The sequence below is a fragment of the Drosophila rhopaloa genome, unplaced genomic scaffold (genome assembly GCF_018152115.1).
Source record: "Drosophila rhopaloa isolate 14029-0021.01 unplaced genomic scaffold, ASM1815211v1 contig_167, whole genome shotgun sequence".
In the NCBI taxonomy this organism is placed as follows: Eukaryota; Metazoa; Arthropoda; class Insecta; order Diptera; family Drosophilidae; genus Drosophila; species Drosophila rhopaloa.
This window is the reverse complement of record NW_025335047.1, coordinates 3,332,144-3,346,001: the sequence shown is the minus strand read 5'-3', so window position 1 is coordinate 3,346,001 and position 13,858 is coordinate 3,332,144. Positions and strand designations below refer to the sequence as shown.

The 13,858-nt window shown below is 40.8% G+C and overlaps 1 protein-coding gene across 5 annotated transcripts in view; it reads left to right on the top strand.

The window, feature by feature from the left end:
- Positions 1–12,378, top strand: part of LOC108046767 — a 60,284-nt gene extending 47,906 nt beyond the window's left edge. For all 5 annotated transcript variants that reach the window (XM_044458517.1, XM_044458518.1, XM_044458519.1 and 2 more), the window contains 2 exons: positions 9,768–10,037; positions 10,511–12,378. In XM_044458517.1, coding sequence (XP_044314452.1) covers positions 9,768–10,037; positions 10,511–10,891 — 651 coding nt within the window. In that variant the 3' untranslated portion in view covers positions 10,892–12,378. The remainder of the gene's footprint in view (positions 1–9,767; positions 10,038–10,510) is intronic.
- Positions 12,379–13,858: the final 1,480 nt, after the last annotated feature.

The following is a 13,858-nucleotide window of genomic DNA, read 5'->3' as shown; positions in this document are numbered from 1 at the left end:
CCAAGAAGGGTACTCCACGAAATTGTGGTGTAGTCTCTTTTTCAGGAGCTAATAGATGCTATTTCTTTTATATTTTCTATTTAAATAAAGTAAAAATTCAGGAAAACTTTAAAATTGTATAACTTTAACCACTATATATTTATAAAAGCGCTAAGGAAGTTCTGAAGTAACCATCTAATTGCAGAATTTAATCGAGATTTAGTTAAAAGCACATTACTTATTTTTTGACTCCTTAAAATATCCCTAGATATCCCTTCAACACTTACATTTATATTACATTTTTAAATTTAATACAAGACGAAACTATAGTAAAGGGCGACTCCGACCATTATAGAAAAAATAAGAGGTTCAGATCTCAAAATATACTAAAAATTGAAATATTGGCATACTCCAGGAAAAAATCAAAGAACCTAAACTGGAGCAGAGAATAGCTCTTAAAAAATATGCTTGATTTTTATACCCTTGCAGAGGGTATTATAATTTTGGTCAAAAGTGTGCAACGCAGTGAAGGAGACATCTCCGACCCTATAAAGTATATATATTCTTGATCAGGATCACCTCCTGAGTTGATATAGCCATGTCCGTCTGTCCGTCTGTCTGTCCGTCTGTCTGTCCGTCTGTCCGTCTGTCTGTTTCTACGCAAACTAGTCTCTCAGTTTTAAAGCTATCGAATTGAAACTTTGCACACACCCTTCTTTCCTTTGCACGCAGTATATAAGTCGGAACGGCCGAGATCGGCCGACTATATCCTATAGCTGCCATATAACTGATTGATCGGAAATGCCATAACTTTGGTGTTTGAAAAGTTAGGAAGTTGAAATTTTCTATGGGTTTTATATTTGGCCAACCAATCCGACCTACCAAATTTCATAAGGATCGGCCGACTATATCCTATAGCTGCCATATAACTGAACGATTGGAAATGCCATAACTTTGATGTTTTTAAAGTTAGGAAGTTGGGATTTTTTATGAGTATTAAGAATGCATCATATGAATAATTTTGGAGAATATAATTTACAGAGTATTCTGCAAGGGTATATCAACTTCGGCTCCGCCCGAAGTTAGCTTTCCTTTCTTGTTAACATTTATTTTATTAAATCGGTGCCCGTTATCTCGTAGTCTGGATCTCGATTATAAAACTGTGTTTTTAGTTTTGTTTTTGGCTCGCCTATTGTCGGCTTAATGGACAAATCACTGGAGCAGCAGGGCATGTGTTTCGTTCGGGCCGAGTTTGCATTTCAACAAATGCAAAATGGGAAATGGGAAAGCATTCAAATGTTATGCAAATATTTAAATGCGGACAATGCTGGGACTCTAGCCTCGGGCAGTTTGCTACGAGCATCTTGCCGCCTCTTTGTCCCTCTTTCGGTGTCACCCATTTTATTTCTATTGCAGTGCAATATTTGTTCACTTTTATTTACAATATTCGGTGGTGTTTTGCATTTACAAGTGTGCGTGTGTGTGTTGTCTGTGCATGAAATATTCCGCTCTACAATTTGGAAAGTGCCACAGCACACACACACTAGCAACTGACTGAAATATTGCGAAAAGTGCAAAATAGTTTATGGCGCGGCGGCTGGCAAACAAAACAAACAAATAAACATACAAGTCCGGCAGCAACAAGGAGCGGATAGAATATAACCCACCTAGTGGCGAAAAATGCTCGGCATTCGCTTTCCCGTGCTGCACTCATTAATAAAAACAACAGCCGCAAAGTAAGCGATAAATTATTCGCCCAGAGTCCAGCGTGAAAAGTGGCGAACTTTTTCCGACACCTTTTTAAAATCACCGTCCTGCTACTGACTTGGAAAATTCATTGGGCGGCAAGATGGCATGTGTTTTAAAACGTTTAAAGCGTTTCACAAATAAACAAATCAAACCTAATACGTACAAGATATATTTTCTTTTAAGGCTACCAAACACCTTCTATAGTTCATTCATTATTAATCTACATTCGATTTTTAGTTGTTATTTTTCGTCGATTTTAAAAATTGTTTTAAAAATACTTCAAACTCGATCGAATTTAAAACACATAATTATGAAGTAAAACAAAAATTTTACTTTTGATTTGGTTAATAAAATAATCCTTTAAATAAAAAACACATTGCTTGTTAGCCACCTCTGAAACACTCTGAAACTCTGAAGATAATATTTATTTGATTTAACAACCCGATAACATCTGCTATCTGCTGATGAAGTGCTTGTACTCAAATAACCAGCCAGTGTAACAGCGCCGATTTCCGAGGGCTGTGAAAAACGAATCGATTGTCGTATAATCATAAATAAATAAAATTGAATTTACCATGAAAAATTTGTGTGGACGAAATATAAATTGAAAACTCATTCGTCCGCACATAAAACTGCAAACTCATTTACAAACACTTCGGGCCACATTTTTCAAATGCGCCAAAAGGGGGAACGTTAAATAATCATAAATAATGGCATAAAGCGAGGGCGAATGATGGAGTAATGTTTGTTTTATGTAAGCGAAACAAAGCAAAATCGAGGGATGCTCCATAGAAATAATTTGCCCCGGCTTCCGTTTCCTGTCTGCTCCCCATTCCGGCCAATATCTATTGGTCTTTTGGGCCATCTCTGCTATGTCGATAATGGCGTACTGGCCACATCAATCAGCGTGGGACTTGATTAATTTGCTTTGATTGTGTCTTTAATTTGCACTGCGAAACAAAAGGAGAGGAATAAGCGAATACGGCCAAATAAAACGAAATAAAAACGGAATAAAATACAAATAAAATAAAGGGGCCTTGCTCAGATGTTAATTTGCCACTAATTAGCATTCAAAGGCATTTTTGCACTAATTAAATATTTCGATTGCAGTGGTCCTTGGCGTTTTGTGGGCGTGGCTGTGGGCAGTGGGCGGGCGTCAAGCTATGCGTGTTAATTATTTCCCTCGATTTTTTTTCTTCCACCACCGATTCGTTCTCTCTTTTCGATTTTATTTGGCCTTACATAGCCAGCGAATTGGAAACTATTCAAAAACACCAATACACACAAACGCACACATACAAGCCAATGGCATTGAGGTTAATGTGAAAATTTTTGTAGCCTACTTATGGCAGCTCGGCTGCATCAGATGGAAACTCATTTTAATTTGAGCAAATTTCCACTCCACTCCCGATGCGAAACTGCTTGAGATTCAATCAGCCGTGAACCGCAAAAGGTGAAAAGCGTAAGAAAAGATGGGAAATCCGAGTGGTGGAGCCGGGGCTTTGGTCGATTGCATAATGCAAATGATTTAGCCAGCGTGCTCGCTGTGCAATTAAGTTTGAAGGTTGGCCATAGTTTTTAGACCACCAATCCCCCCACCTCCCCTCCTACTCCATCATGATGAGGCCATGTTAAAAGGTGGCTTTTGAAAAGTGCAAAAGTGCAAAAAAGAAAAAAAAAACAGAAAAGGGGAAGGGAAAAAATGCTCTACACCCCAAGGCAGCAACAAATCGAAATGAGGCACCATCACCCAGCGCAAGCAGCTGTGTTTTCCAACTTAAATTGATAGTTGCCGGCACACTAACGAAGGCAAACGGCAAACGTCAAAGGCCAGGCCACAAATGGAAATGGAATTTTTAAGTTATGCCAAGGCAACCGGGTCAAATGAAGAGGGCGGGAGCTACGAAATTGTGGCAAGTGCCTTAATTGAGATTAAAACATTATAACTTGACTTGTTTTACTTTTGCTAAATCATTTCAAACAGCTAAACACGCTTAATGAGAAAAGTTACGACCGTGCCAAGTTGTCGGCCATTATGCATATGCATATGTGTGTGTGTGGGGTGTGGGGTGTTTTGGGATGTGCGAGCATGTACGGGTGTGGGGGCGTGTCGTAGGTGTGTGGAGTGGGCGTGGCACATAAAGCATCGAGCACTTGAAAGGCAGCTGCATGCAGCCGCTGATGATATCCTGCCGCTGACATCCAAAGGCACTTGTGGGCGTGGCCGTTCCAAAGTGCACTCGTGTCGTCCACTTGAGCGTTATTGGAATGTAAATGTATGCATATTAAGGCGGTGGGCAGGAAGTCACCGCCGAGTCGCGTCGACAAAACTTCAAAAGTCATTCAGCGAGGCAAAGCAACAGCCACGCCTCCAGCCCCTATGCATCCAGCACTTGAAAAAAAATATACACTTCAGGAAAAATGTTAATTTGATAAAATGTTAAAAGGTTCTAGACTAGTTTTCTATCGCCACAAATAATTAATAATAATTTAATTAATCCTTTAAAACATGCATTGAAAAACCATTTAATCAATTTAAGATCATTTTTACCAATTGATCAACTATTTTAGCATAGACTTAGATACATTCCCATTGAAAGCTTAAGTTTATGCGGTTCGGTGAATAAATTATCTAATCTCATTAACCATATTTTAATGGCCTTCCTTTCTTTAAGTGTACTACTTTACTCATGTCAACGGGGACAACGGCGAAAAAAAAGTGAATACATGAAAACGAAAAGGGGGAAATAAACAGGAAAACCATCATGTTAAATGTAATTAAATTTTTAATTTAGAGACAGCGCTCGCTTCGCTGGCAATCTTCAATTAAAAACACAATTACCATGGCCACCCGCTGAGCGGGTTGAGGGTCATCCGCCGAAAGGGGGGGAGGGGGGAGGAAGGAGGGGGATGCTGAGTGGGACAGGAATAGGATATGCCAAGTGCTCCAAAGTTTTGCGGCTTATTCATTGTCCGCCACAACAATAAAATCGCCAGCCGAGAGGCCTCTGTCTCGCTTTCTCTGCCATTGGCTTCTGGATCCTTTTTCCCGCACTCTTCCTCAGCTTTTCAACGCTTTTCCCCGCTTTTCCAGAGTCGAAGGTTCCAAAAATTTGCGCCCCGAAAACTTTTTGCACACTGTCAACACGGAAGGAATTATTCCGCATTAAGTTTGCGGTAATGGCAGCCTCACACACACACACACACACAGTGTCCTTTTGGCTTTTGCGGAGTGTCCTGGTTGCTGGCGCGTTTGCTTTTAACATTGTTAATAACCCGACACGCCTCGCATTTATGCACAGCAATGTGCGCTTAAAATTAATGCACTTGCCACTGGGAAATTTCAGTGGAGGTCGAAAGGGAAATTGGGCGACAGAAGTGACCAAAAAAGTTGCTCTGTCCTGGGAGCCTCATAGTCTATGGCCTAGGACTGCTGATTTGAATGTACTCCCCAGGGCTTCTTTTTTGGGCTTCTTTGGGCAGTTGTTAATTAGATGCACCAGACAGGAGAATGAGGCGGGAATTTAGTGGTCGCAGGGCAAGGCATCTCTTTTTGCCGAGTTTTCCAAACGAGTTCCGAGGGGCTAAATGGATTTAATTCAATATGGCAAGGTAGGTTGCTTAATTAAAAGTTTAAAATTTATTCTAAAACAATTCCTTGTATTTCTTTAGGATTTTGTTGTTTTTTTAATTTGAGTTTTTAATCATCAAAGTAAATACTCAGAGTTTTTATAATTCTGTCATATGTTTATAGGAAATACAAAAAAACGGATCCTTTTAATAAAAGAACCAAGTTACTACCTTAATATTGTTTTTTTTCAACTTTAAAGTTCCTAGTTATTTTCCAATTAAAGACTTACTTCTACACATTTTTCAATTACAAAACTAAAGAAATTAATGTGGGCAAACTAAAACATATTAATTGTAAAGACTTTCCGTCCTCGTATGTAATTTCTTGAGTTTTCCGACTCACTGCTTACATTCCCAGGCGACTCTAATCCCTATACCTTCAAAGCTCCCCTGTTTTGAGAGTTCCCTTCAATTTCCTTTAGCCACTCAAGCCAGTCACATGCAGGCACTTTCCCAGTCCCCTTTTTTAATGCCATTTTGTTGTTTACGCCGTCGTGGCGGCCTTGGCTAGAAATTGTTGTGTGTGACAAATGGCAACAAATAAACATAATAAATAAAAATGCGAAATGCATTCGTGAAGTGTGCCCACCAAGCTCGCCGGAATCGCAGAGTGTAACTAGCTGGGTCCGTCCTGTGTCCTTCTGGCCACCAAAGTGGCATTGGTTTGGGGGTGGAGTAAGGGGGTTGAAGTATTGTGGGAGGTGGCAACCACCCATTCACATTGGCGTGCTGTTGTCTGCCTGCGCCAACAATGAGCACAATAAAAAGCCATGCATTTTCCAAACACCAAAAATTGTTCATAGCAACTGCTCTGGCAGCAGAAGAAGAATAACAACCGCACCGGAAACATCTCATTCACTAAATTTGTGGTCGGTTTTTGCCAAGCGTTAGGCAGTCGAAGTTGTGAAATGCCAACGGCAACTGGAAAATTCGGTGTTGCGCGCGGGGCGGGGGAAAAGTGGGTGGCCTGGGAAATTGGTTGGGAGAAGGGGGAGGAGGCGTTACAACAAAAGCTCGAGGCAACGGAAATTCGGCATGACATAATACGTGCACATGCGAGTGTGTGTGTGGCGGAGAATAGGAGTGCGAGTGTGTGGTTGTGTGGCCGCGACTTGAGTTGATACAGCAATAATTCATAAAGTGTTGCATGCAAACGAGGATAGGATGCTGCAGCTGAGCCAGGCTGCTCACACAGATACTCCATGCCCTATACTCCACGAGTATGTGTGTGTGTGCCGCATGCGACAGCGTTGGCAAAATTAAAATTGCTGCACAACAAACAGCGGAAACTCAGCGAGGAGCCAGCAGTCGCAGGAGGAAAAGGAAAATGGCTGTGGGAAAATGCAGGGAAAATGGGAAAAGTGAGCCAGTACTAGGGGGCACTGCAATGAAATTCATTGTATTCTTACAACTCGACGACTCTGGCAGCTCAGCTCAGCCCGGCCAGAGAGCTTTTTTGCAGTAAAGTTATTATTTCATAAAGCCAGAATTATTGAAACAATACTTTACTCTCACACATGGGTTGGAGGGGTTGTAGTCTGCAAAATAGGGGGGAAAACTCCTGTGTGTGTTTGGCATGCAAAATTACGCTTTAGTGGCGTCATTTCTTCTTTTTTTTTATTTGCCCATGCCAGAAAGTTGCAGCTGCGGCTGCTAAAGCAATATAAAATATAAATAGAAATTAAAAGCCAACAAATAAAAATAAATAAAAACGGAAAACGGAGTGGGCCGAGTCGGAAAAAAACTTTTCACGACAAACGCAACTTGAGTTGAGTTTTCCCTGCCTTTTCTCATCGCTTTTTTTCTCGTTGTTGTTGACTGCCCGGAGGAGCAGTTACAAAATGGCTACAGTTTCATGCGAGCAAACTAAAAGGACATGTGGGTGTGTGTGTGTGGGTGTGTGTAAGCAAGTCGGCTGGGCATATCATTCCTCAAAATGGCAGACATTTGCGTTTGTTTGGCGCGCTTCCTGGCGCTGCCACTTCCGTTTCCGCCGCAAAGAGCCACCGAGAGTACCAACAAATAAAGTCACATGCAATTAAATAAATATGACAGTCGCAGCAGTCCAAACAACAAGAAAGAGCCCGGCCCACAGCAGCATGAAGTAGTTGGATAAATAAAACGGGACAGGAACAACTTTTCCGTATATGTTTGATTACATAATTAGTGTCATTTAATTAGACGGGGTTGAAATACCCTAAGGCGCAGTGAAAGCGGGAAAACCGTCGTGTTTGTGTGCTCAGAAAAACATACTTGGAAATATCTATCAAATTAGCCACTTGTGTCAAACAAATATTTAATACAACTTTGTTAAAAGACAGGTAATTCATAAATAAATAAATCTTAAAATTGTAGCTCAGAAGATTTTTTGAAAATTCGTTAAAACTTAAAATGTGTATCTTACAAGTGGCAATCTTGCTTTGGCATTTCACAGACTTTTTTGTAACGATCATTTATTTTTAAACCAAATGAATGCTTAAAAAAACTTATGAAATTTAATGAATTTATTATTTTACGTTACTCAGAAGCCTACAATATTTTCTGAATTGTCTTTTGAATTCTAAACTATCTTAAATTACAGACAAAATATCAATTGGATCTGCTTAATCGACATGTTGATTGAAAAATACATTTGCTATTTCTGATAAATAATTATAACTGTTTCAATCGATTTTTTTCAATACGTAAGCTCACTATTGTGTTCTGAAAAGTTAAAATTGCACAACTTAAATATTTATTCAAAAACTAATTCGATGGCTTGGCCAAGCGGTGCACTGTTAGCTTCATAAGTTGCCGTCCGCCATAATTCATGTGAACCAATCCGAAATCATAATGTATCTCTGGCCCAGTGCACATTATTCATGCCCCCGACCACGCCCCCTTTTATGCATATAGAGAACCTTATCAATACGTTTCGCATTTGTTTTCATTTTACGATTGCGTAACGAGATCAGCGTCGTCGACAAATCCGAAAGCCACTAAAACCACAGCTCGCCAGGGGCCATTGGTTAGGAGCCACGATGCCATTCCATGGCCAATATGCCAATTGGCAACCGCCAGTAAGCAGGGGCGTGCGGAAAAAGGGATGGAGGGGGGGGTGGTTTTATACCAAGGGGGATCGTAGTAGATGCCTGGCGGCCCTTATCGACGGTGTTATCTGCGAATGAACTGGCACAACTAGCTGGAAAGAAAACAACAAACTAAATAGGAAAAGCCAGGCCAAGCCGAGCAATGCGCCAAAGTGTTGAAACAATCGTAAAAAGCTGTTGTTTGCCACGGGGCACTAGAAAGGATGGTGGTGGGCGGTGGTTTTGGGTGGATGCTACTCTCTGCAGAAGGATATGCCAATAGCAATAGGAGCGACCGACCAACAACAGCCGTGCCGGGATTAGTACAGATGCAAATGAACAAAGCGATGGCAACGTTCGCGCTCTGGCTTTGGTGGCATATGCAAAACTCGAATGGGTTGCTCTCGTTGCTGCCTGAACTTAAATACAAAAGGCCAGGACTGCGATAAAAGGACCCAGCTCACACACACACACACAGCTACACACAGAACACACACACACGGTAATCGCGAGTGGTTCGCTGCTGAAGTGGATTTTGAGTAGGATATTGCACAACTGTTTGCCAAGTGGCAAGCGCTTGCTGGCAATTAACAGAATATGCTAAACTGCGACAACGAGAGCGGCTCGAAGTCTGAGTGGTTTCGATCCTTGCATACCCTATTTACAGGGTCCACGAAGGGTGGTTTCACCCAGCCAGCATACCCCGACCAATGGGAATTTAGCTTCTGGTACTTACTCATGCTCCGGTGATTACCAACAAATGCGTTCCCTGCGCTTTTCACTGGTGGATTTGGGAATGGCGATCTCCCCGACCATCCAAAAAAGAAACCTGCTGAAAGATGCAGCTAAATTCGTTTCATACATTGGCAGTAACATCCCCTGCTCACTGGAAGAAGAGTTTCACTTTTTAAAGGTTATGTTGAAATCCTTAAAAATCCGTTAAATATTGGAATTTGTTGAGAGGGAACATAATGCTTCTCTTTAATTAATGGCGATTTGAAAAAACATTCGTAATTCTAGATAATTTGGTCTAAGGTGTTTTAACATATGAATAGTATTATATGGTATGAATTTTTGAGTCTGTTATTGGAAATTTAATAATAACCCTTGAAGCTCTTAGAAAAGTTAAATATTCTATATTTCAACTCGATGGTTAAAATTCATTGTTTTTCCAACTTTTGGAATCAATATTATTAATATTATTTTAAGAAATATCAATAAAATTAATAAAAGGGTTTATATTATAAACACTCTAAATTTTCTCGGTGCATTGGCTTGTGATTGCATTGCCACATTCTTCCGATGGTGTAGTAAACCTTATTTCCATCTGTTTACTTTCAGCTCACCAATTCGGATGCCACATCGGTGACCCTGAAAGGAGTCACCCGGGAGCTGAGCGGCACCTATCAGTGCGAGGTCTCCGAGGACGCACCGCTCTTCCACACGGAGATCCGCTCGGCACACATGCAGGTGATTGAGCTGCCCAAAGGCGATCCTGTCTTGCAGGTGGACAAGAAAGTGATCGGCATCAACGACAACTTCAAGGCTGTGTGCACGGTGGGGCCTTCGTATCCGCCGGCGAACATCACCTGGACCGTCAACGGACGCGAGGTGAGTGGGAGGACATTAGGGGATATACACGCGGTACACTCCACATTATCATTCGAAAACAATACATTTCGGACTTATGTTAAATATGTTATGTTAAATAAGTTATGTTAAATATGTTATGTTAAATATGTTATGTTAAATATGTTATGTTAAATGTGTTATGTTAAATATGTTATGCTAAATATGTTAAATATGTTCAATTAATTTTATGTTCGTAACAGAAATTTCTTTTTACCGATTTCAGCTGTTATAATTAGTTATTTAAAATTGGAAAGATGCTAACCATATTATAACAGTTTCTTAAATTACATAAGAATGCCTTATCCTATTACCAAACTTATCGCTCACAAAATATAATGTAAAATCACTTGAATTTAGGTTTCAAATTCCTTTCCAGCCTTATTTGTGGCAATGTTGTGATATGTTTGTTCTTTTTCACTGCTGACTGATGTGTTTCCTGTCTCCCTTCCCAGATCCACAAGACTCCGCTGCAGCGCATCACGCTGGACGCCTTCGACGGGTCCAACACGTACTCCTCGCTGGAGATGTTCCCGAACAGCCAGGCCCTGCAAAGCTTCTTCGCGACGAACTACCAGCACAGTGTGAAGGTGCAGTGCGGCGTGTCCATTCTGCACGTGTTCCACAAGAACGTCGAGGTGCGGATCGGGCTGAACCGGGCGCCGGCGACGACCATATCGCCGAATCTGCTGGGACTGGAGGGATCCAAGCGGTATGCCAACGGCGATCCTGACAACTCGGCGCTAACTGGCGCCTCGCAGCGCTGCTGCATCTGTTGCGAAGCTCTGGGCGCCATTTCGCTGGCGATTTTTACATTAACGGTGGCGCAACTGTGACCGCAGCCCATCGCTTAAACCGTTAATGGGAAATGATGAAAACGCAGCCGGACAGTCACCTCCAAGGAAGAAATAATTAAAGAATAACACTCGAAACGCTGTTCGAACATATGAAGCGTGTTTAATTGCGAAAGGAACAACAACAACAAAAAGGAAATGCAAAAATCAAAAGCGAAAAAAATTTAATAATTATGGGAGCGGGGAAATTCGTTGGCGACAGCGACCCTGCATTGTCAACGCCTAGTAGCATGTCCTTGTATTTTATATATATTTTTTTTCATTTGCCTCATTCGCCATACAAAAACAAAAGCAACTGGGTCGCAGTCCAAAAGTTCAAAGCGAAGGAATATTTTTAATGCATTAATTAATTTGCGGTGGCTACATACAAAATTCTGATAATAACAATACATTAAACATAAGTCACCCGGGCCTGCATTTCCACACAAGCTCGGGCAAAGGTCGAAGGGAAGGTTAAAGTAATAATAGTAAAAGTAAATATATAGCGTAAATTTAAAACATAACAAGCGTAATTGCATGTTATGTATGGAGGCGGGATGTTGAACTCTTCGTAAAAAAAAAACAAAACAAAACGCCTGCAGACAGACGGAAGTATAGAAAAAATCGAATCCATAAATTTAAATAAATTAACACATGCACTTGCAAACAAAACTTGCAAAACAAATTACATAACAGAAGAAAAACAACAATTAATAAGCATAAGTGACACACATTTAAATACTAAGTACACCCTACCCTCCAACTACCGCAGCCTAGGCACATAAGTAATGTAAATAATTACTGTAAAGAACTCAAATAAAAAACAAAACGACATAAATTAATAAATTAATAAATACGAAACCCTCACATGGGCAAACATTAATTAAAGCTAGAGCAAAGTGTGGAGAAAAGTTAAATACAAAACTAATTAAGTCCTTATGAAAAATCAATGAAATCAAAAAACTCAAAAATGGATATCGGCCAAATTCAGTTTAATTGAATTTGTTTTAATTTCATTATGGCTTATTTGCGCTATCGTTTTGTCCATTTTCTGCTAAAAGTTTCGTTTCCGTTGAACGGTTTGCGTTGGCAGCATAACATGTACTTTGTTTTAGAATAAATTTACATGAATACATGCAAAATATATATATTTATCGAATAATAAATGTCGAGACGAAAGAATTTAGTGCGTATATGTTAGTTGGAAGATGTTAAGAGTATATTCTGCCGAAGTAACTACAAGTAAATCCAAACTCCTTGGCCAAAGGACTATTTTTAGATGTTCATGCGCAGCGCAAGGCTCAAATATCGATTCAGGTTGCGTTTGATTGTACATCGTGCTCTGCATAGACATGTATTTCTCATCTAAGATACGCAAATTTGGATGCGTTTCCAATACCAGTGTGTAAGCCCAAAATGCAAAATATTGTAAATCAAAACAAACAACACAAAACGATATGATTTTAGCAAGTTGTGGCAGGTCAAAATAACTGAAACACGAACTAAACCTAACTAAACTAAAAGGCAACTCTAATAATAAAATGTAAAATCAAACTTAAATACAGGAAAACGAGGAAATAATTCAAAACAAATAAGAGCCGAGCAAATGAGTCAACACAAGAGGAAATTATATATTAAATATGCATAATTATGGATAATTTAATGCGAGTTAAGCAAAGCCAAAAAGGTCAAACGAAATCAAACCACACAGAAACCAACAAACAACAAAGTGCACGCCGATGTGGGCGTGAAATTTAGCTCAAAATTAAATGCGATAATGGCAAGAATTATATGACGAAATAAATAAATAATACAAAATGTAGAAAACGTGTTTCAATGCTATTCGAAGGGGTGGAAATTATACTTTAGGTGCGCATAATTAAAGGCAATGATCCCCGTTATTAACACGCCCTCCAAGGATGCAAGGATGCCACTGACGAAGTTGGTCCTTGTTCCTCGCGTTTGGCCAAACAACAGCTGCACTTACATGCAACACCAGCTAGCAACTGATGCTGATACCGCTGACACAGCCGGCGAGTGCTGAACACACAACAAGGGATCTGGTGCTGGGGTCCTGGGAACAGGAACAAGGACAGGAACAGGACGAGGAACAGGACGAGGAACAGGACGAGGAACAGGATGAGGACCAGTACCAGGCCATCGCCATCGCCATCGTCTCATGTTTTGTAAATTAAGCAAACAAATTAAGTGCACTTGGCGCCCGGCGCTCGCATGCACACTCTGGCCCCATGTAAACACATTGTGATTGTAACAAAAGCATATATATCAAAGCACGTACACGGTGGGGTGCTACGCATCCCTTTGCGTTCGTCCTTGAGCAAAGCTGCCGCTCAAGGACACCGGGCGCACCCCGTTAGTTTGTCTTAATTAGTTGCAGCAACAGTGGGAACGCCACATCCACATCCACATCCACAACTGCGGAGCAAAGGCCACAGAATGGCAACGAGGTTGCGACCCAGCAGCACAGGTAAGCGCTCGTATTATTTACAAGCCATTGGCTGCAGCCAAGACCCAACCACAATTTCAACTTTGCCTGCACCACCCAACAACCACCCACCCAACCCACAAACTCAACCCTATCGCCATAATTGTGCAGTCATCGTGCTGTTTAAAGTTTTACACGTAACCATATTGCCAAAGAGCTCACCGCGCACATACGGCGTATGCGTAACGCAAAATGAGTAGGCAAAATGCTCAGACATTACACATACGTGCTGGGGGTGAAACTCAAGACGAGACCTCTCCAATCCTCTTCAATACTGCTGACACAGCTACTAAGTAAGCACGTGGATTATTCTGCTGAGTAAATCAACTATAATTACACTCGACAACATGGCGGCAAAACCTATTTTACCGATGGATGAAGAAAGAAAGATGAGGCAAGAAATGTCTGTTATTTAGCTGGTTGCACCTACATATGTGCAAAACTACACACAAAGTTTCGAAACT